Source organism: Ahaetulla prasina, chromosome 2 (assembly GCF_028640845.1).
Source record: "Ahaetulla prasina isolate Xishuangbanna chromosome 2, ASM2864084v1, whole genome shotgun sequence".
Lineage (NCBI taxonomy): Eukaryota > Metazoa > Chordata > Lepidosauria > Squamata > Colubridae > Ahaetulla > Ahaetulla prasina.
Window position 1 is genome coordinate 3,713,077 of NC_080540.1, and position 22,221 is coordinate 3,735,297.

At 42.2% G+C, this 22,221-nt stretch overlaps 1 protein-coding gene across 1 annotated transcript; it reads right to left on the reverse strand.

Annotated features, from left to right (window-relative positions):
* Positions 1–958: 958 nt before the first annotated feature.
* Positions 959–20,466, reverse strand: LOC131192655 (zinc finger protein 420-like). The gene is made up of 6 exons (XM_058172011.1): positions 20,323–20,466; positions 16,017–16,621; positions 15,649–15,763; positions 15,472–15,539; positions 10,840–10,969; positions 959–4,261 (listed from the first exon to the last, which is right to left on the reverse strand). The coding sequence occupies exons 2-6, from the start codon at positions 16,434–16,436 to the stop codon at positions 1,599–1,601; spliced, it is 3,396 nt and encodes a 1,131-aa protein (XP_058027994.1). The 5' UTR covers positions 16,437–16,621; positions 20,323–20,466; the 3' UTR covers positions 959–1,598.
* Positions 20,467–22,221: the final 1,755 nt, after the last annotated feature.

Consider the following 22,221-nt stretch of genomic DNA (forward strand, 5'->3'; position numbering starts at 1 on the left):
AGAGGATATGGGCAAGAGGTAGCCCATGTTAACAGTGAGGTTAGCATGTTTGCATGGGTAATGTCATAGTCAGGAGCTCTGTAGCATAGTAAGAATCGAAGAGTAGTGTTGAGGGATAGGTCGCATACAATAGTTTCAGGAAGAGAAAGTTTTTGTGCAACCTGGATATTTTTTAGATTCAGTGACTTTTTGTAAAAGATAGCCACTCCACCACCTCTTCGGTTTTCACGATCTGATCGATAAACTTGATATTCTTTGTTTGAGATAATGGAGTCAGGAAGGGATGAGTTCAGCCATGTTTCACAAACAAAAATAATATCTAATGTACCACTGTTTAACAAGACGATAAATTCAGGTAATTTGTTAACAATGCTTCTTGCATTTATCAATTTGCATTTGAGATCTGTAGTAATTGGTGTTGTAGAGGTAAGGGGCGTGCATACCTAGTTTTGGATGTTTGTAGGTTGGGGGTTGTGCACAATAGGTGGTTGAATAGGTGGTTGGATAGGTGGTTGGATGTTTTGTATTGAGATGTTTGGTTGAATGGTTGGTTGGGTGACTGGTTGGATGGTAGTTTGGCTGGTTGGATGGATGGCTGGTTGGGTGGATTGTTGGATGGCTGTTTGGATGGCTGTTTGGATGGCTGGTTGAATGGCTGTTTGGATGGCTGTTTGGATGGTTGGTTGAATGGATGGTAGGGTGATGGGTACTTGGTTGAATAATGGGATGACTGGTTGATTGTTATGGGTGATGGGGGGTTTGGAGGTGATTTTTTGATTGAAGGTTTTATTTTTTATGCAATCTGCACGGTAGTCGATGTGTAGGTTGGATTTGCCATTGTCTTGTCTTTGTTTAAGTTCTGTGTTGTGTAAGTAAGTTGACTGTTGTGAATAAAACTCTGTCCACATTCCATGCATTCATAGTGTTGCAGGAAATAACAAGATCCAGATCTCGGAACCAAAGATAGCTGTATTTTATTTGTGCAAACAAAATTGGCTCAGATCGATATCAACATCTGAACAGAACCTTATGGACAAACACGCATTCTTATACTTAGAAAAACATGGAAACATACGTACATCATATCAGCATTGATCAGGGTTTTTTTTATTTGCATTTATATCCCGCCCTTCTCCGAAGACTCAGGGTGGCTTAGACTATGTTAGCAATAGTCTTCCTCCATTTGTATATTATATACAAAGTCAACTTATTGCCCCCAACAATCTGGGTCCTCATTTTACCTACCTTATAAAGGATGGAAGGCTGAGTCAACCTTGGGCCTGGTGGGACTTGAACCTGCAGTAATTGCAAGCAGCTGTGTTAATAACAGACTGTCTTAGCAGTCTGAGCCACCAGAGGCCCTTGGTTATTGGCTCTTGCTTCTTGTCGCTGGGCTAAAGCAGCTTAGACATCCCCCCCTCCTCTACAGGATGCGGTTACAGATTTCCTGCTAGCATTTCTTACTTTGCAGCATAACTCGTGTGGTTACTTCGATACTGACATAATGTGTGAAATCGTGGTTTGCTCTTTTCCATTGCCCTCACCTCTTTCTGTTATCTAAAGAACAATCTGTTTTGGATCTCCTTTTTCACTCTGCTTCAACAGGGCTTCTCTCCTGTGTGGATTAGTTTATGAAAAGTAAGAGAAGACTTTTTAGCGAAGCTCTTTTCACACTCTGTGCACTTATGCGGCCTCTCCCCTGTGTGGATCCAGTAATGGGAAGTAAGAGATTTACTGTAAGTGAAGCTCTTTCCACACTCCATGCATTTATAGGGCTTCTCCCCTGTGTGGATCCAGTAATGGGAAGTAAGAGATTTACTGTAAGTGAAGCTCTTTCCACACTCCATGCATTTATAGGGCTTCTCCCCTGTGTGGCTCCTTTTATGAACAGTAAGAGAAGAACTTTGAGCGAAGCTCTTTCCACACTCGGTGCACTTATACGGCTTCTCCCCTGTGTGGATCCTACTATGGTAAATAAGTTGACTGTTCTTAGTAAAGCTCTTTCCACATTCCATGCATTTATATGGCTTCTCCCCTGTGTGGATCCTACTATGGTAAATAAGTTGACTGTTCTTAGTAAAGCTCTTTCCACACTCCATACATTTATGTGGCTTCTCCCCTGTGTGGATCTTTTTATGGCTAATAAGGTCACTGCTCTTAGGGAAGCCCTTTCCACATTCCGTGCATTTGTAGGGCCTCTCTCCTGTGTGGATCCTTTTATGAACAGTAAGAGAAGAATTTTCACAGAAGCTCTTTCCACACTCTGTGCACTTATACGGCTTCTCCCCTGTGTGGATCCAGTAATGGGAAGTAAGAGAATTACTGTAAGTGAAGCTCTTTCCACACTCCATGCATTTATAGGGCTTCTCTCCTGTGTGACTCCTTTTATGTGAATTAAGATGATATCTTTGAGTAAAGGTCTTCCCACACTCCATGCATTTATGTGGCCTTTCCCCTGTGTGGATCCTTTTATGAACAGTAAAATTAGAATTTTCACAGAAGCTCTTTCCACATTCCATGCACTTATACGGCTTCTCCCCTGTGTGGATTCTTTTATGGATATTAAGTATCCCCTTTTTGCTGAAGCTCTTTTCACAGTCCGTACATTTGTAAGGCTTGTGCCCCGTGTGGATCTTTTGATGTGAAGTAAGTTGACTGTTGTGAATAAAACTCTGTCCACATTCCATGCATTCATAGGGCTTCTCTTCTGTGTGGATTCGTTTATGAAAAGTAAGAGAAGACTTTTTAGCGAAGCTCTTTTCACACTCTGTGCACTTATGCGGCCTCTCCCCTGTGTGGATCCAGTAATGGGAAGTAAGAGATTTACTGTAAGTGAAGCTCTTTCCACACTCCATGCATTTATAGGGCTTCTCCCCTGTGTGGCTCCAGTAATGGGCAGTAAGAGATTTACTGTAAGTGAAGCTCTTTCCACACTCCATGCATTTATAGGGCTTCTCCCCTGTGTGGCTCCTTTTATGAACAGTAAGAGAAGAACTTTGAGCGAAGCTCTTTCCACACTCGGTGCACTTATACGGCTTCTCCCCTGTGTGGATCCTACTATGGTAAATAAGTTGACTGTTCTTAGTAAAGCTCTTTCCACACTCCATACATTTATATGGCTTCTCCCCTGTGTGGATACTACTATGGTAAATAAGTTGACTGTTCTTAGTAAAGCTCTTTCCACACTCCTTACATATATGTGGCTTCTCCCCTGTGTGGATCTTTTTATGGCTAATAAGGTCACTGCTCTTAGGGAAGCCCTTTCCACACTCCGTGCATTTGTAGGGCCTCTCTCCTGTGTGGATCCTTTTATGAACAGTAAGAGAAGAATTTTCACAGAAGCTCTTTCCACACTCTGTGCACTTATACGGCTTCTCCCCTGTGTGGATCCAGTAATGGGAAGTAAGAGAATTACTGTAAGTGAAGCTCTTTCCACACTCCATGCATTTATAGGGCTTCTCTCCTGTGTGACTCCTTTTATGTGAATTAAGATGACATCTTTGAGTAAAGGTCTTCCCACACTCCATGCATTTATGTGGCCTCTCTCCTGTGTGGATCCTTTTATGAACAGTAAAATTAGAATTTTCACAGAAGCTCTTTCCGCACTCCGTGCACTTATACGGCTTCTCTCCTGTTTGGATCCTTTTATGGATATTAAGTATCCCCTTTTTGCTGAAGCTCTTTTCACAGTCCGTACATTTGTAAGGCTTGTCCCCCGTGTGGATCTTTTGATGTGAAGTAAGTTGACTGTTGTGAATAAAACTCTGTCCACATTCCATGCATTCATAGGGCTTCTCTCTTGTGTGGGTCCTCTTATGTTGTGTAAGTTGATTGTTCTTGGTAAAACTTTTCCCACACTCCATGCATTTATACACCTTCTCCTTTGTGTAGGTCCTTTTTTGAGATGTACCGGACCCATCTGCATGAGAAAAAAGGAAATTCTTTGTGTCGTTTTTTCCGTTGTCTCTGCGTATATAATCTTCTCCTTTGGTTTGGGCTTGAGACTGTTTATTTGCATCTAATTTATCTCTGAATAGTTTCATGTCATTCCCAATATGTTTTTTATTTGTTTTTCCTTGTTGGGCAACAAAATCTTGCATTGGAGCATGACGAGACGATGAGCTTTCCTGATTCCAATTATCTGACTGATTTCTCTCACAGCTTTCAACTTCCATTTGAATTTCAAGGTTCTCCATATTGTCTCCAGATCTGATTGTTCGGAATAGTTCCCCAGAATCTTCATTTGCTTCCCCATTATTACCTGCACAGGAAAAGAAAGAAAAAATGAAAATAATAGCAAGATTAGGGGGAAAGTGCAACCTGTAGAAAATTTGAATATAATGAAAAACAAACGGTATCAATCTTCTCAGATGCAGAGATGGCCTTTGAAAATTTGACTTGGACTTTCTTGATTAAACTTTTGGAAGATAAATCTCAGGGGTGAAATGCTCCCGGTTCGGATCAGATGATCCAGTAGCAACGGTGGGTGGTGGTTCGGAGAACCAGTAGCAAAATTCCCTGCCCCCATCCACTCCCGCCCATGCCTGCCTGATTGCCTGCCGCCCGATCGTCAGAGCCTTTTTTTTTTTTACTTTTAAAAGCATTTTTTACAACCTATTTGGGCGAATAGGTTGTAAAAAAATGCTTTTAAAAGGTTAAAAAAAGGCTCTTGTGATCACAGCTGAGCCGCCTGATCGTCAGAACCTTTTTTTTTTAATTTTATTTGAATTTATATCCCGCCCTTCTCCGAAGACTCAGGGCGGCTTACAATGTGTTAAGCAATAGTCTTCATCCATTTGTATATTATATACAAAGTCAACTTAATTGCCCCCAACAATCTGGGTCCTCATTTTACCTACCTTATAAAGGATGGAAGGCTGAGTCAACCTTGGGCCTGGTGGGACTTGAACTTGCAGTAATTGCAAGCAGCTGTGTTAATAACAGACAGACTTAGTCCGTTGAGCCACCAGAGGCAAATAGGTTGTAAAAAAATGCTTTTAAAAGGTTAAAAAAGGCTCTCATGATCACAGCTGAGCCGCCTGATTGTCAGAGCCTTTTTTTTAACTTTTTAAAATGCTTTTAAAAGTAAAAAGAAAGGTCGCGCGCTACACACACACCCCAAGCTATTCTACTTACCCCATGCCTCCTTTTGGCGTGCACTGCGCACGCGCGCATCTCGCATTTGGTGCATGGTGTGCACACGCACATATGCATGCGAAACGCACGTTCGGTGCACAACGCGCAATACGCAGCCAAGAAACCGGTAGTAAACTGGTTCAGATTTCACCACTGATAAATCTAAGCCGTACGGGTCTGGATGGGGAGAAACAGACTCAAGCTCAATCCCTCCAAGACGGAGTGGCTGTGGATGCCGGCACCCCGGTACAGTCAGCTGCACCCACAGCTGACTGTTGGGGGCGAGTTATTGGCCCCAAAGGAGGTGGTACGCAACTTGGGCGTCCTCCTGGATGGACGGCTGTCCTTTGATGAACACCTGGCGGCCGTCTCCAGGAGGGCCTTTTACCAAGTCTGCTTGGTTCGCCAGGTTCACCCTTCCTTGACCGGGATGCCTTATGCACAGTCACTCACGCTCTGGTTACGTCTCGGTTGGATTATTGCAATGCTCTCTACATGGGGCTGCCATTGAGGTGTACCCAGAGACTGCAGTTAGTCCAGAACGCGGCTGCGCAAGTAGTAATGGGAGCCACTCGTGGCTCCCATGTAACATCGCTACTATGCAGTTTGCACTGGCTTCCTGTGGTCTTTCGGGTGCGCTTCAAGATTTTGGTCACCACCTTTAAAGCGCTCCATGGCTTGGGACCCGGGTACTTACGAGACCGCCTGCTGTTACCTTATGCCTCCCACCGACCCATACGCTCCCACAGAGAGGGTCTTCTCAGGGTGCCGTCTGCCAAACAATGTCGGCTGGCGGCCCCCAGGAGCAGGGCCTTCTCTGTTGGAGCCCCGACGCTCTGGAATGAACTTCCCCCTGGCTTACGCCAAGTACCTGATCTTCGGACCTTTCGCCGTGAGCTGAAAACACATCTATTTATTCAAGCGGGACTGGCATAATAGTGTTATTAATTTTAAATTGGGTTTTTATTGCCTTAGGGTTTTTAAATTTTTAAATTTTAATATTGGCCTTTTGTAATTTGCTTAGTTTTAAATTTTGGTTTTAAATTGTATGTATATCAACTTTTTATCTCTGGCTGTACACCACCCTGAGTCCTTCAGGAGAAGGGCGGTATAAAAATTTAATAAATAAATAAATAAAATAAATATGGAAAAACCATAGGTCAAATAGCAAATTCTCCCAAGATTCAAAGGAAAAGGGAGGAAATTTGAAACTTACATCGCAGCCTGCTGTTGGTTTTGGATGAAAGAATGGGGTTTGGTAAGAAATAAGAGAATTTTAAAACTAGAAGTGATTTGGATGGCATCAATATTTGTGGTACAGTGAACTCTTTTTTATTATTATTATTTGCATTTATATCCTGCCCTTCTCCGAAGACTCAGGGCGGCTTACACTATGTCAAGCAATAGTCTTCATCCATTTGTATATTATATACAAAGTCATCTTTATTGCCCCCAACAATCTGGGTCCTCATTTTACCTACCTTATAAAGGATGGAAGGCTGAATCAACCTTGGGCCTGGTGGGACTTGAACCTGCAGTAATTGCAAGCAGCTGCTGTTAATAACAGACTGTCTTAGCAGTCTGAGCCACTCAAGGACTCAGAGTGCAGAGAAGAGCAACAAAGATGATTAGGGAACTGGAGGCTAAAACATATGAAGAACAGTTGCAGGAACTGGGTAAGGGCCTCTGGTGGCTCAACAGACTAATGCAGTCTGTTATTAACACAGCTGCTTGCAATTAATGCAAGTTCAAGTCCCACCAGGCCCAAGGTTGACTCAGCCTTCCATCCTTTATAAGGTAGGTAAAATGAGGACCCAGATTGTTGGGGGCAATAAATGTTGACTTTGTATATAATATATACAATATACAATATACAATATACAAAGACTATTGCTTAACACAATGTAAGCCACCCTGAGTCTTCGGAGAAGGGCAGGATATAAATTCAAATTTTAAAATTTTTTAAAAAATGTCTAATTTGATGAAAAGAAGGACTAGGGGAGACATGATAGCAGTGTTCCAATATCTCAGGGCTTGCCACAAAGAAGAGGGAGTCGGGCTGTTCTTCAAAACACTTGAGGGTAGAACAAGAAGCAATGGGTGGAAACTAGTCAAGGAGAGAAGCAACTTAGAACTAAGGAGAAATTTCCTGACAGTTAGAACAATCAATAAGTGGAACAACTTGCCTGCAGAAGTTGTGAATGCTCCAACACTGGAAGTTTTTAAGAAGCGATTGGATAACTATTTGTCTGAAGTAGTATAAGGTATCCTGCCTAGGTAGGGGGTTGAACTAGAAGACCTCCAAGATCCCTTCCAACTCTGTTACTTTAAGTTAGGATTAATCTATATTTTAAAAATCGGGATGTTAGAAATGCCAACTGAGAACATGAAAAACAGATATAAATCCAAAATGACTGTGCTCCAAAATAACTTCATGGCTCTTGGCACAAGGAGCATCTTATAGAAGAGAAGCAGAAGGCAAAGATAATGGGTAACATGTTCATTTGGTATTCCAAGGGGAATACCAAATGAAATCAAGAGCAGCTGATGGCAGAATGATATAGTTGCCCCTGGTTTTCATATTGTTATCGGACAGATTCACGGCGGGGAAAAAGGACCTATGGTATTCAGCAACATAAAACAGAATTTGAATCTTAGTGATGTAGAAAAAATAAACATGTAGTAGCTAAAAGCTACAAATGGCTTTAAAATGTATGATACAATGAGCAAAGACGTATCATAATATGTAGATGTAACAGCGGGAAAATATGTGATTGTTAGCACTGAAATTTACATGATGTTATAATCTAAAAGGCAACTTTTATAAAGTGATATACCACTGGTATAAAGGTAAAAGGTAAAGGTTCCCCTCGCACATATGTGCTAGTCACTCCTGACTCCACGGGGCAGTGCTCATCTCTGCTTCAAAACCGAAGAGCCAGCACTTTCCGAAGACGTCTCCCTGGTCATTATGGCCGGCAGGATTCAATGCCAAAGGCCCACAGAACCCTGTTATCTTCCCACCAAAGGTGGTCCCTATTTTTCTACTTGCCTTTTTTTACATGCTTTCGAACTGCTAGGTTGGCAAAAGCTGGGACAAGTAACGTTATGCGGCTAGTGCCGCTGAACTGAACCGCGGATTTGAATCGCTGAACTGTCGATCTTTTGATCAACAACGGTCTTTACCACGTGCAGCTGTAGGACACTCTGATCATTGCATGATTCACCTTGTACCTGCTTACAGGCAAAGACTTAAAGCCATAAAACCAATAATTAAATCAGTGAAAACCTGGACGGAGGAATCAGAATTAAAGCTACAGGCATGTTTTGACTGCACTGATTGGAATATTTTTAAAGATACCTCTGCAGACCTGGATGAACTCACAGATACTGTAACATCATATGTCAGCTTCTGTGAAGACCTATGTGTACCTACAAGGAACTTGCGAATACACAGTAATAACAAACCTTGGTTTACACCTAAACTTAAGCAGCTACGACATTCCAAAGAGGAAGCCTACAGAAAAGGTGATAAAATGCTGTACAATCAGGCCAGAAATGCACTAACAAGGAGATAAGAGCAGCAAAAGAAGCTACTCTGAAAAGCTAAAGAATCAATTTTCAGCAAATGAACCAGCAAACATGTGGAAAACTCTTAAAATATCACCGCTATGGCAAACCTCCTTCCCAGGCTGAAGGTAATCAACAACTGGCAGATGACCTGAATGAGTTTTACTGCAGGTTTGAAAGGAAACTACAGCCACCTATCTCCACAACCCCATGTCAGACACACCAACAACAGCCAAGCCTTCTACAACTGACCCCATTTCATTGGGTTCACAACCCCTAGTGATCACAGAAAAGGAAGTGCAGGGCCTATTTCACAGACAAAAGCCAGGAAAAGCTCCAGGCCCAGACAAGATAACTCCTTCTTGCTTAAAAGTCTGTGCTGACCAATTGGCCCCCATCTTCACCCATATTTTCAATAAATCACTAGAGATGTGCTATGTTCCTTCTTGCTTCAAACACTACCATCATCCCAGTGCCAAGAAGCCCACCATCAAGGAACTGAATGACTACAGACCAGTTGCTCTAACATCTGTAGTCATGAAAACCTTTGAAAGGCTAGTGCTTTCCTACCTGAAAACCATCACGAATCCGCTTAGACCCCTTGCAATTTGCATACCGAGCAAATAGATCAACAGATGATGCTGTTAATATGGCTCTGCACTACATCCTACAACATCTTGAGGCGCCAAAGACCTATGGAAGGGTCCTTTTTGTAGACTTTAGTACAGCATTCAATACCATCATTCCAGACATTCTTGTAACTAAGCTAAACCAGCTACAGGTACCGGAACAGACTTGTAAGTGGATCACAAGGTTCCTAAGAAACAGGAAGCAGCAGGTGAAGCTAAGCAAGATCACATCAAATACCTGTACAATTAGCACAGGGCCCCCAAGGCTGTGTGCTCTCCCACTTCTCTTCTCTCTGTATACCAATGACTGCATCTCCAATGATCCATTTGTTAAGCTACTGAAGTTTGCAGATGACACAACAGTGATTGGTCTCATTCGAGACAATGACGAATCCGATATAGATGAGAGGTCGAACGACTAGCCTTGTGGTGCAACCAAAACAATCTGGAACTGAACACACTCAAAACCGTAGAAATGGTGGTAGACTTTAGGAAAACCCTTCCATACTTCCACCTCTCACAATACTTGACAACACAGTATCAACAGTAGAAACCTTCAAATTTCTGGGTTCTATCATATCGCAAGATCTCAAATGGACAGCTAACATCAAAACATCATTAAAAAAGGACAACAAAGAATGTTCTTTCTGTGCCAACTCAGTAAGCTCAAACTGCCCAAGGAGCTGCTGATCCAATTCTACAGAGGAATTATTGAGTCTGTCATTTGCACCTCTATAACTGTCTGGTTCGGTTCTGCAACCCAACAAGAAAACACAGACTTCAGAGGATAATTAGAACTGCAGAAAAATAATTGCTACCAACTTGCCTTCCATTGAGGACCTGTATACTGCACGAATCAAGAAGAGGGCCGTGAAAATATTTGCAGATCCCTCGCATCCTGGACATAAACTGTTTCAACTCCTACCCTCAAAATGACGCTATAGAGCACTGCACACCAGAACAACTAGACACAAGAACAGTTTTTTCCCGAAGGCCATCACTCTGCTAAACAAATAATTCCCTCAACACTGTCAGACTATTTACTGAATCTGCACTACTATTAATCGTTTCATAGTTCCCATCACCAATCTCTTTCCACTTATGACTGTATGACTATAACTTGTTGCTGGCAATCCTTATGATTTATATTGATATATTGATCATCAATTGTGTTGTAAATGTTGTACCTTGATGAACGTATCTTTTCTTTTATGTACACTGAGAGCATATGCACCAAGACAAATTCCTTGTGTGTCCAATCACACTTGGCCAATAAAATTCTATTCTATTCTATTCTATTCTATTCTTTTTTTAATTTCAGTGTATATTTTTCTTATTAATGCATCACTTACACTGTCTTCTTTATTTCTTTTTCAGAATTTTTATTGCTTTTATTCCAACAAAAGATCTTCAATAAACTTATAACCAAAAAAAAAATTGCTCATTTCATCTAATTTAAAACTGTCTTCCCAAATTTTGTGAGTGGACAGTAGCAAACCCTTACCCAGAGAGGCCAGGTTCCTATGATTTTCCAGCATGACTTCCCAATGCAGCTTTTTTTGGTCAGGATCCAGCTGTGACCACTCCTCCTTGGAGAAATACACAGTCACCTCCTCAAATGATACAAGACCCTCCTGAACAAGGAAAAACAACACAATAAGACCAGGAGGATTTACAAGATCTGTCCGATTGTTTAAATCAACGGTTCTCAACCTGTGGGTTGGGACCCCGTTGGGGGTCGAATGACGATTTGCCAGGGGTCGCCTAAGACCATCGGAAATATAGGAAGTATACTTGCGAGTCGAAGAATCACGCTCCAATGGTTGACTCCACAAGCCAGCTGCAGGCTCTTCAAATCACTAGCCGAATTCAGCTTCAGGCGCGATGAATTAAAAAAGAGAGACATCTTTGCTCTGATCTCTCCCTCTCAAGCCAGCTGCAATCACTCCCAATCGCTAGCCTAATCTGGCTTCAGGTGCGATAAACTTAATAGGGGAGGAGTCTCCGCTTTAATGCCTCCGTCCTCAAGGCAATCACAAGCAATTCAGATCGCTAGTCAATACGGCTTCAGGCGCGATAAATTCAAAACGAAAATAATTTTACGGTTGGGATCACCACATTGTGAGGAATTGTATTAAAGGGGTCACCACATCGTGGGGAATTGTATTAAAGGGGTCGCAGCACTATAAAGGTTGAGAACCACTGGTTTAAATTATCCCAAGCACAGATACACACTTTCGGTGCCATTCGGTGATTTCTACTGGATCTCTGTTTGTCTGCCTGTCTGTCTATCCAGCTATCTACTTACCATCCAGTGGTGAAATCCAGCAGATTCTGACAGGTTCTGGAGAACCAGTAGTGGGAAATTTTGAGTAGTTCGGAGAACCGGTAGGGGAAATTTTGAGTAGTTTGGAGAACCGGCAAATGCAATCTCTGGCTGGCCCCTGAGTGGGGTGGGAATGGAGATTTTGCAATATCCTTCCCCCAGGAGTGGGGAGGGAATGGGGATTTTCAGTATCCTTCCCCTGCCACGCCTGCCACACCACGCCCACCACGCCACGCCCACAGAACCGGTAGTAAAAAGATTTGGATTTCACCACTGCTACCATCCATCCATCCAGATTTTTGAAATCTGAAGAGAATCAACGGGCAGATGGGCCTCAGAAACCTATCAGTGACTTCAACCCATCCTGTGTTTGAAGAAGAAAATGGGGGAGGGGTCTTCTTTTTAGCATTTAAGTAAAAGTCTTGTGATGTCCCCAGAAGCAGCAGTCCTCTTCACACTCAACACCCTCATCAAAGGGCTCTTTCTGCTTCTCCCCAGATGGCAAGGAAGCCACTGCTAACAGTATCAACCGCTGGCTTAACACGAGAAAGAGAAAGAGTAGAAACTGCTTGGGAAGAGCCTTTGTCATCCTTTGCAAAGCTGGATTATTTGCACCCCAAATCCAGGCACAAATGGGAGGATTAGAAATTATGCTTATGGGTCCTTGGTGCTCTCTGAGCTTGGTTCCTTTCTTACAAACGTTTCATTACCCCAATGAGGTAATATCAGTGCTAGAAATCAACCCTAACCCTAACCCTCACATCCTGGACATAAACTGTTTCAACTCCTACCCTCAAAACGACACTATAGAGCACTGCACACCAGAACAACTAGACACAAGAACAGTTTTTTCCCGAAGGCCATCACTCTGCTAAACAAATAATTCCCTCAACACTGTCAAACTATTTACTAAACCTGCACTACTATTAATCTTCTCATCGTTCCCATCACCCATCTCCTTCCACTTATGACTGTATGACTGTAACTTGTTGCTGGCAATCCTTATGATTTATATTGATATATTGACCATCGTTTGTGTTGTAAATGTTGTACCTTGATGAACGTATCTTTTCTTTTATGTACACTGAGAGCATATGCACCAAGACAAATTCCTTGTGTGTCCAATCACACTTGGCCAATAAAAAATTCTATTTTATTCTATTCTATCTGGCCAACCTCTTTCAAATTTAATGATCTGCTTTACCCTTTAATGCTTTACCTTTGTCTGAAACGGTATAGGGTTTCCTGCCTAAGCAGGGGGTTGGACTAGAAGACCTCCAAGGTCCCTTCCAACTATTCTATTCTATTCTATTCTATTCTATTTTTTAAAAAATTTATTTACATTTATATCCCGCCCTTCTCCGAAGACTCAGGGCGGCTTACAGTGTGTAAGGCAATAGTCTCATTCTATTTGTATATTTACAAAGTCAACTTATTGCCCCCCCAACAATCTGGGTCCTCATTTTACCTACCTTATAAAGGATGGAAGGCTGAGTCAACCTTGGACCTGGTGGGACTAGAACCTGCAGTAATTGCAGGCAGCTGTGTTTTAATAACAGGCTTCTTACAGCCTGAGCCACACCGCGGCCCTGAATAGAATTCTATTCTATTCTATTCTATTCTATTCTATTGTAGTGTCTATGGAGATTCTCAGTCATCCAGGTCATGGTTGTCCCAAAGGTGCTTTTACAAGAGACTACTTGACTTTTTTTGTTTTTCTTTAAAGATGTTTTTTTTTGTTTTGTTTTTTTTATTTGCATTTGCATGACTCAGGGCGGCTTACATTGTGTCAAGCAATAGTCTTCATCCATTTGTATATTATATACAAAGTCAACTTATTGCCCCCAACAATCTGGGTCCTCATTTTACCTACCTTATAAAGGATGGAAGGCTGAGTCAACCTTGGGCCTGGTGGGGCTTGAACCTGCAGTAATTGCAAGCAGCTGCTGTTAATAACAGGCTGTCTTACCAGTCTGAGCCACCAGAGGCCCTACAGTGTTTCTCATCGAAGAAGCTTCTTCGGCTCTTCTTCAAGGTTTTGGTGACCACCTTTAAAGCGCCCATGGCATAGGGCCGGGTTATCTACGGGACCGCCTACTGCGACCAGATACCTCTCACCGACCCGCGCCTCACAGAGAGGGACTCCTCAGGGTGCCGTCAGCTAGGCAGTGTCGTTTGGCACGCCCAGGAAGGGCCTTCTCTGTGGGGGCTCCCACCCTCTGGAACGAACTCCCCCCAGGACTCCGTCAACTTCCTGACCTTCGAACCTTCCGTCGCGAGCTCAAGACACATTTATTCATCTGTGCAGGACTGGCTTAGATTTTTAAATTTAGAGGGGTTTTAAATTGATTTTAATATTTATATTTAATATTTATATTTCTATTTTTAATAATTCGGGCGCTAGAATAAGTTTTTTAAGGATTATTTTAATTTGTATATTGATATTGATGTTTTATATGCCTGTGAACCGCCCTGAGTCCTTTGGGAGATAGGACGGTATATAAATTCGAATAATAAATAAATAAATAAATAAATAAATAAATAAACTGTTTCAACTCCTACCCTCAAAGCGACGCTATAGAGCACTGCACACCAGGACAACTAGACACAAGAACAGTTTTTTCCCGAAGGACATCACTCTGCTAAACAAATAATTCTCTCAACACTGTCAGACTATTTACTGAATCTGCACTACTATTAATCTTCTCATCGTTCCCATCACCCATCTCCTTCCACTTATGACTGTATGACTATAACTTGTTGCTGGCAATCCTTATGATTTATATTGATATATTGACCATCATTTGTGTTGTAAATGTTGTACCTTGATGAACATATCTTTTCTTTTACACTGAGAGCATATGCACCAAAGACAAATTCCTTGTGTGTCCAATCACATTTGGCCAATAAAAAATTCTATTCTATTCTATTCTTATCTGGCCAACCTCTTTCAAATTTAATGATCTGCTTTACCCTTTAATGCTTTACCTTTGTCTGAAATGGTATAGGGTTTCCTGCCTAAGCAGGGGGTTGGACTAGAAGACCTCCAAGGTCCCTTCCAACTATTCTATTCTGTTCTGTTCTGTTCTGTTCTGTTCTGTTCTGTTCTATTCTATTGTACTGTCTATGGAGATTCTCAGTCATCCAGGTCATGGTTGTCCCAAAGGTGCTTTTACAAGAGACAACTTGACTTTTTTTGTTTTTCTTTAAAGATGTTTTTTTTTGGTTTTGTTTTTTTTATTTGCATTTGCATGACTCAGGGCGGCTTACACTGTGTCAAGCAATAGTCTTCATCCATTTGTATATTATATACTAAGTCAGCTTTTATTGCCCCCAACAATCTGGGTCCTCATTTTACCTACTTTATAAAGGATGGAAGGCTGAGTCAACCTTGGGCCTGGTGGGACTTAAACCTGCAGTAATTGCAAGCAGCTGCTGTTAATAACAGGCTGTCTTACCAGTCTGAGCCACCAGAGGCCCTACGGTGTTTCTCATCGAAGAAGCTTCTTCGGCTCTTCTTCAAGGTCTTCTTGGATGAGAAGTGAAACTTCTTCAAAAGAAAAAACCAGAAAGTCCAGTTGCCTCTTGAAAAAGCACCTTTGGGACTTTTAATGTGGTGCGATTGTTCTTCTCAACACTGGTATAATAAACAAGGCTTTTAAATTTGGTTATGTGCTAATGTGATTATTTTAGTTATTATTGAGAAGTCTTGCATAATTGAATGTCAAAGAATATTACTAAAAGGAACACTCTCTACGTAACAGCTGCTAACACTATAATAGCCTTATTTTTTTATTATCCTTCTCTTACTTGAGTTGTAGGTTCAACGATTGTTTTAGTTCCATCATAAGCAGGCGTTATCTTCATTCTATTCTTCACTGCGAAGGAGACAGAATTTTAACACGCAAAATTAACAAAATAGGACAAGATAGGACAGAACAGGAGATAGTGGGGATCTCTCTGGAGAATGGGAGGACCTTCAGTTACCTCCTGAGGTATCTTGACTTTGATCTTCCTGAGGGATCCTCCTGAAAAACATCTCCTGGAAGCGATTTGATGGATTCTTCCTTCCCTCAGGATCTCTGATCTCCACAGCGAAGGACTTGAAATAAGCAACAAGAGAAAAGAAGAATTAATGGATGTCACACAAGATAAAGTGGACCCTTGTTCTCCAAACACAATCTGAAAATCCCCAATATCCATCAGTGAGGCTGAGTGAAAAATGAATTGTACAATGTCCGCACCACTCCACATATTATGAACGCCAGAAAAGTCTGGGAAGGAGGGGTGAAGAATTCAAACACATTTTTTTTTAAATTCCCTTCTGGGTTCTCATCTAGATGAAGGTCTCTCACCTGCAACTCGACCTGCTTCTTCTGCTCCTCCGCCTGGCTCAGGAGGAAGCCTTCCACCAGGGCCACCGCCTGGGCGCTAGTGTCTGCTCCACACTCCCGCACCCAGGTCTCCATCTCTGGGGGCAGGATAGCCAGGAGCTGCTCCAGAACCACCAGGTCCAGCATCTGGGCTTTGGTGTGCTTTTCTGGTCTCAGCCATCGCCTACAAAAGTCGTGGAGTTGGCTGCAAAGTCCTCGGGGTCCCTCAGCCTCCTGGTATTGGAAGTTCCTGAAGTTCCATGGCTGAACCTCTGAACAGATGATGGGTTCCTCCTCCAGGATCTCCTGCCTAGTTCTTGCCCAGATCTCCCCACAGGTCTCAGGATGAACAGCAGAAGGGCCTTTTCCAGTTTTCTCAGTGGCTATAGGTTGTGTTTCCATTCTTTCCCTGTCCTGAAACGCAACTCCAAATGGATCCAAGGAATCTTGTGGATCTCCAAATGCCTTTTAATTCATAGGGACTGATCCTGTACACACTGGAAAGACGCCAGAAAGCCTTTCAGCTCTTTCTCCCCAAGAGATAACTTTTGTATGCCAAGAAGTTCAAATGATTCCACTCTGTGTATCTGACATGGAAAAGAAAATCAATTCCAAGAATTAGAAGGTGTAGATTTAACCATTGAAACAACACTCATCTGCATGCAATGAAACATTTTTCCGATGAGCTCTAGGGGTTAAGGAGAGTGAGTGCAAGGTCCTAGAGAGGCAAGCATTTGTGATGTTCATTCCTCAGGAAAGCCAACCCTCCAGGAGGGTTAGGGTGAGACCGGAAGTAGGCAAAGGAGCTGTTTTTGGCCACCTAAGGACCTGGGCGGGGTTGGGGGGAGGCTGTTTTCCCCCTCCCCAGACTCCTAGAGAGGCTCTGGAGCCAGGTGTGAGAGAAAAACAGGCCTTCCCCACTACTTGGCAAATAAAAAATTCTATTCTATTCTATTCTATTCTACTTCCGGCCCTCTGGAGGCAGGAAACAGCCTATTTCCCTACTTCTGGTGGGCCCAGAAGGCCTGAAAATCAGCTGGCTGGTGCGTGCGTGCGTGCCGGAGTGGAGCTCGTGTGCCCACTGATATAGCTAGACGTGTCACCTGTGGCAAGCATGCCATAGGTTCACCACCACAGCCCTATGCAATGCAGCTGCTCATGCCAAGAGGGAAGAAAAGGAGCATTTTCCATGGGGGAAGAAAGGAGGAAGGACTTATTGAGTCTGTCATTTGCACCTCTATAACGGTCTCAACTCCTACCCTCCAAACGACGCTACAGAGCATTGCACACCAGAACAACTAGACACAAGAACAGTTTTTCCCCCGAAGGCCATCACTCTGCTAAACAAATAATTCCCTCAACACTGCCAAACTATTTACTAAATCTACACTACTATTAATCTAATATTTTAATATTTAATTATATATTAATTGAACACTGGAATATTAATATTAATTAAACACTGGAAATTTTTAAGAAAATGTTGGATAGCCATTTGTCTGAAATGGTGTAGAGTTTCCTGCCTGGGCAGGGGGTTGGACTAGAAGACCTCCAAGGTCCCTTCCAACTCTGTTATTATGTTATGTTAAGTTGCTTCTCTCCTTGATTAGTTTCCACCCATTGCTTCTTATTCTACCCTCAGGTGCTTTGGAGAACAGCCCGACTCCCTCTTCTTTGTGGCAACTCCTGAGATATTGGAACACTGCTATCATGTCTCCCCTAGTCCTTCTTTTCATTAAACTAGGCATACCATTATTAGTTATATTATTACATTTCCATATATGGGAGATATCTTAACACCATCTGTTACTTTCGGTACACAGTTCTTGCAATATTTTCTGTTACAGGAATATTCTGGCACATAGGTCAACAAGCTCATCATAACATTTAGCAAGTTCTCTGTACTTTCCAGAGGTTTGCAACATAATACTTCTGCTAAACAAAATAACTTCTGCAAATGCTGCTTATACTTTTAGGGTATTTTTCTACCCTGCCCCAGCTAATAATTTAGGGTCTTTTGCCCACTGCCTCACCTGGGTGTAGCAACAATCTTTATCCGCTGCTCCGGCACGTTCCAACAATCAACCACAGTGAAAAATAGCCAGCACTATCGTGCAGTGCTCTCCTCCATCTTTTTTTTTTTTGAAAAAGTTTTTACAAAAAATTTTTCCCCCCTTTTTTCCCCCCCCTCCTCCCCTCCATCCCCTCCCCCCTCCCTCCAGAATCACCCTCCTCCCTCCCCCCACCCGACTTGCCAGAACAAACACAAGGTATAGTTCAAAAGAAAAAACATTCATTCGCTAAATTTTCCCTAACACAAATTATAATCCTCCCCTTCTTCTCACATCCTAACTTCCCCCATACAAATCAAAGATAAATACATCCTAATCATTCAAAGGCAATCTGATATCTCTTAATCTGATATCTACTTTGCGTATATTCAATCCATTTTTTCCATTCAATTAGATATTTTTCTTGTGTAGTGTCTTACAAAAAGGCTGAGATTTTAGCCATCTCAGCCAAATTAGCAACTTTCAATATCCATTCTTCTATTGTAGGGAACTCTTTTTTCTTCCAGTATTGTCCTATCAGTAGTCTTGCCGCTGTTATTAAATTTAAAATCAACTTAGTCTCAATTACTGTACAGTCCATAATAATTCCCGATAAGAAAAATTGCCGTAGGAACTTTATCTTCTTTTTCAAAACAGTTTGTATAATGCACCAGATCCTTATCCAAAAAGCCTTAATCTTCTTACAAGTCCACCAAATATGAAAATATGTAGCATTCATCACAATTACATCTCCAACATTTCGCTTCCATATCTGAATACATACATGATAATTTCTTAGGGTCTAAGTGCCACCTATAAAACATTTTATAAAAATTTTCCCTCAAGTTCTGTGCGTGCGTAAATTTAACATTTCTAACCCAAATTTTTTCCCAAGTTTCCAACTCTCCTCCATCTTTTAATGTCTCTCGTGCTCCACCCGTGATTCCACCCCCCCAGCACCACCCCCAACACGCTTTCAGCCTCTAACAGCCAATACACCACCTCTAATTCAGTCTGGCTGGCTTAGTTCCTCATACAAGCCAAGACTCAGCAAATCCTCCGTGGTTTGGCTCTGTCGGCTGTTTAGCAGCAGCCCCAGTGATGGCCGGACGAATCCACAATCGGTGTTGTGGATGATCGCCTCGGTGCTGACGGCAGGATTTGAATCCACAGTTCTCCAGCTCTGTAGCCTGTGGCTATAAACATGAGACCAATTTGGTTCACTATAAAAGGTTTCCTTTCCCCTCCTTGTCTCCAAGGAAAAGAAAAACAAACCGAACGCACAAAGTATGTGCAAACAATAGATACAAACTCAAGGTAAACCGCTCCAAGCTCAATTGCAGAAAATACGACTTCAGCAACCGAGTGGTCGACGGCTGGAATGCTCTACCCAACTTTGTTGTTACACGCTCAAACCCTCACAGCTTCAACCTTAAACTGTCTTCCGTGGACCTCACTTCATTTCTAAGAGGTCCGTAAAGGGGGCGTGCATAAGTGCACCAGTATGCCTACCGTCCCTGTCCTACTGTCCCCACTTATTTGTATTCATTTCCTTCGTTCATCTCCATGTTCATACTTATACCTGCTACCTTGTACATGTTTGACAAACGAATGCAATGAAATAAATAAATAAATAAAGTATAAAGTAAATAATCATCTCTTCTGCAGTAGCAAGGAGTTCCAAAAACACATGGTGCAAATAACATTTCATAGGACTGTTCTTTTGACAAGAATGCCCTCAAATGCATTGTTTAGGATAAATCCAAGCTAAAATGCAAAGGAAAATCACTGAAGTTTTACACACACCAAAAACAATATCAGAGTTGGCTGTGACCTTGGAGGTCTTCTCATCCAACCATGTTTGTCCAATTTCCTCTTAAAAACCTCCAGTAGTGAAGCACCCACAGCTTCGTGAGACAATCATCCCATTGATTAATTAGCCTCACGGTCAGGAAATCTTCCTTAGTCCCAGATTGGTTTTCTCCCTGATTAATTCCAGCTATTGCTCACGGTTCCGTCTTGTAGTACTTTTTTTTAAAATGTATTTTGAGGGAAAGAAGAGATCAGATGCCACAGTGCCCCTCCCTTCTCAGGCAAAAGTTGAAAAAAAAATAGGAAGAAAATGGAAGAAAAGAGCTGGGAAAAAATGGTTAAAAGAACATAAATAAACCCATAAAAAAAACCCTCCCTTTCCTACTCGGATACAATTTCGGAGGCAGAATGAGATTTGGCATTACCTTGAATATGCTGTCCAGCAGATGATCTTGAGGACATCCCTTGAGTCTTTGGCATGTTGGCACAGAAAAGAGGCTGCACCAGCTCCTTGTCGAAGGGAAAGGGTTATTGCGCAAAGTTCATCAGCGACAACTCAAGCAAAGTCTGAACCCTGAAGGGCTTTTACGATCAGGATATACAAGCAGGATATACATTTTCTATGCATGATTACCATATAAGGATGTAACATACCCATTTCCTTGTTTCTTAGTTCCTGCCTGGTGAGGCAGATAGAGTGATTTATCTTATGTTACATTGTTGGGCAGTGTGGGAGCAGTTTCCTTTTATCTTATTGTGCCTTTCTGGCATCTGTCTACTTTAGACAAATGGCTTTCCAACATTTTCTTAAAAATTTCCAGTGTTGGAGCATTCACAACTTCTGCAGGCAAGTTGTTCCACTTATTAATTGTTCTAACTGTCAGGAAATTTCTCCTTAGTTCTAAGTTGCTTCTTTCCTTCATCAGTTTCCACCCATTGCTTCTTGTTCTACCCTCAGGTGCTTTGGAGAACAGCCCGACTCCCTCTTCTTTGCGGCAGCCCCTGAGATATTGGAACACTGCTATCATGTCTCCCCTAGTCCTTCTTTTTATTAAACTAGACATACCCAGTTCCTGCAACCATTCTTCATATGTTTTAGCCTCCAGTCCCCTAATCATCTTTGTTGCTCTTCTCTGCACTCTTTCTAGAGTCTCAACATCTTTTTTACATCGTGGCGACCAAAACTGGATGCAATATTCCAAGTGTGGCCTTACCAAGGCATTATAAAGTGGCACTAACATTTCACGTGATCTTGATTCTATTCCTCTGTTTATGCAGCCCAGAACTGTGTTGGCTTTTTTAGCAGCTGCTGCACACTGCTGACTCATATCTAAATGGTTGTCCACTAGGACTCCAAGATCCCTCTCACAGGTACTACTATTGAGAAAGGTACCACATATATACCACATGCTGCAGCCAAGAAGTCTCCGCACACATTTGCCCTACTTGGGTGACTCTGAGCACACAGAAAAACCCCCAAGTAGCCTCAGCTACTCTTTAAAGAGAATTCAAGATTCAGAGAAAGTTCTTCAAGATGAGATATAGACGAATAGAATCAAGTGCATCCTGAGTGGATTTTTATGGGGAATTCAGATGAAACCTTTCCCCTTTATGCACAAGAAAAACCAAAAGTAAACATTTAGACTGGGTGAAACCAGGCTTAATAGCAGTGACTCTGAGAGGGATCTTGGAGTCTTAGCGGACAGCCAGCTAAATATGAGCCAGCAGTTTGCAGTGGCAGCCACAAAAGCCCATGTGTGGCAGAACAAAAAAGACGGTTATAAAAGATCGCTTTTTAGATAACAAAATGTGTGAAGGAAATGGAAAATGACAAACCACAAGTTCACAATTACTCAAGCATTGAGGTGCCCACAAACGAACTGCTGGAAACTTTGGTATTTCTGGCAAGACACCTGTAGCCTCATTGAAACATAAACTGTTTCAACTCCTACCCTCAAAACGACACTATAGAGCACTGCACACCAGAACAGCTAGACACAAGAACAGTTTTTCCCCGAATGCCATCTGTTAAGTTTGGGCAATAACGAGGCAGGAGACCACACGAGTGACAACAGCTCTTTAGTTTATTGTGACCCAGCGAAAGACCAACAGCAAAAACCCCTCTTTAAATACTATTTTGGCTGAGGCATCAGCCAATCAGCAACGTGCTTGTTCCCGCCGAAATTTCCCTCCTAAAGTTTAAATACATAACACTCTTCCCCTCCCAGAACGCATTGAGCCACTTCTTTACATGTAATTTGCATGTTATTTTTCCACGTAGTCACGCAGGTAGACAGGGCGTCTCCTCGCTCTTTCTGACCTGC

Bases quoted from the DNA above. Each gene is read 5' to 3' on its own strand.
- LOC131192655 (XM_058172011.1), bottom strand. From the start codon at position 16,436: ATGGAAACACAACCTATAGCCACTGAGAAAACTGGAAAAGGCCCTTCT. The intron at 10,970-15,471 runs GTAAGAGAAGGA...TTCCTTGTTCAG, and splicing joins TCGTTGAACCTACAACTCAA to GAGGGTCTTGTATCATTTGA. The intron at 4,262-10,839 runs GTAAGGGTTTGC...TTTCCTGTGCAG, and splicing joins TAGGAACCTGGCCTCTCTGG to GTAATAATGGGGAAGCAAAT.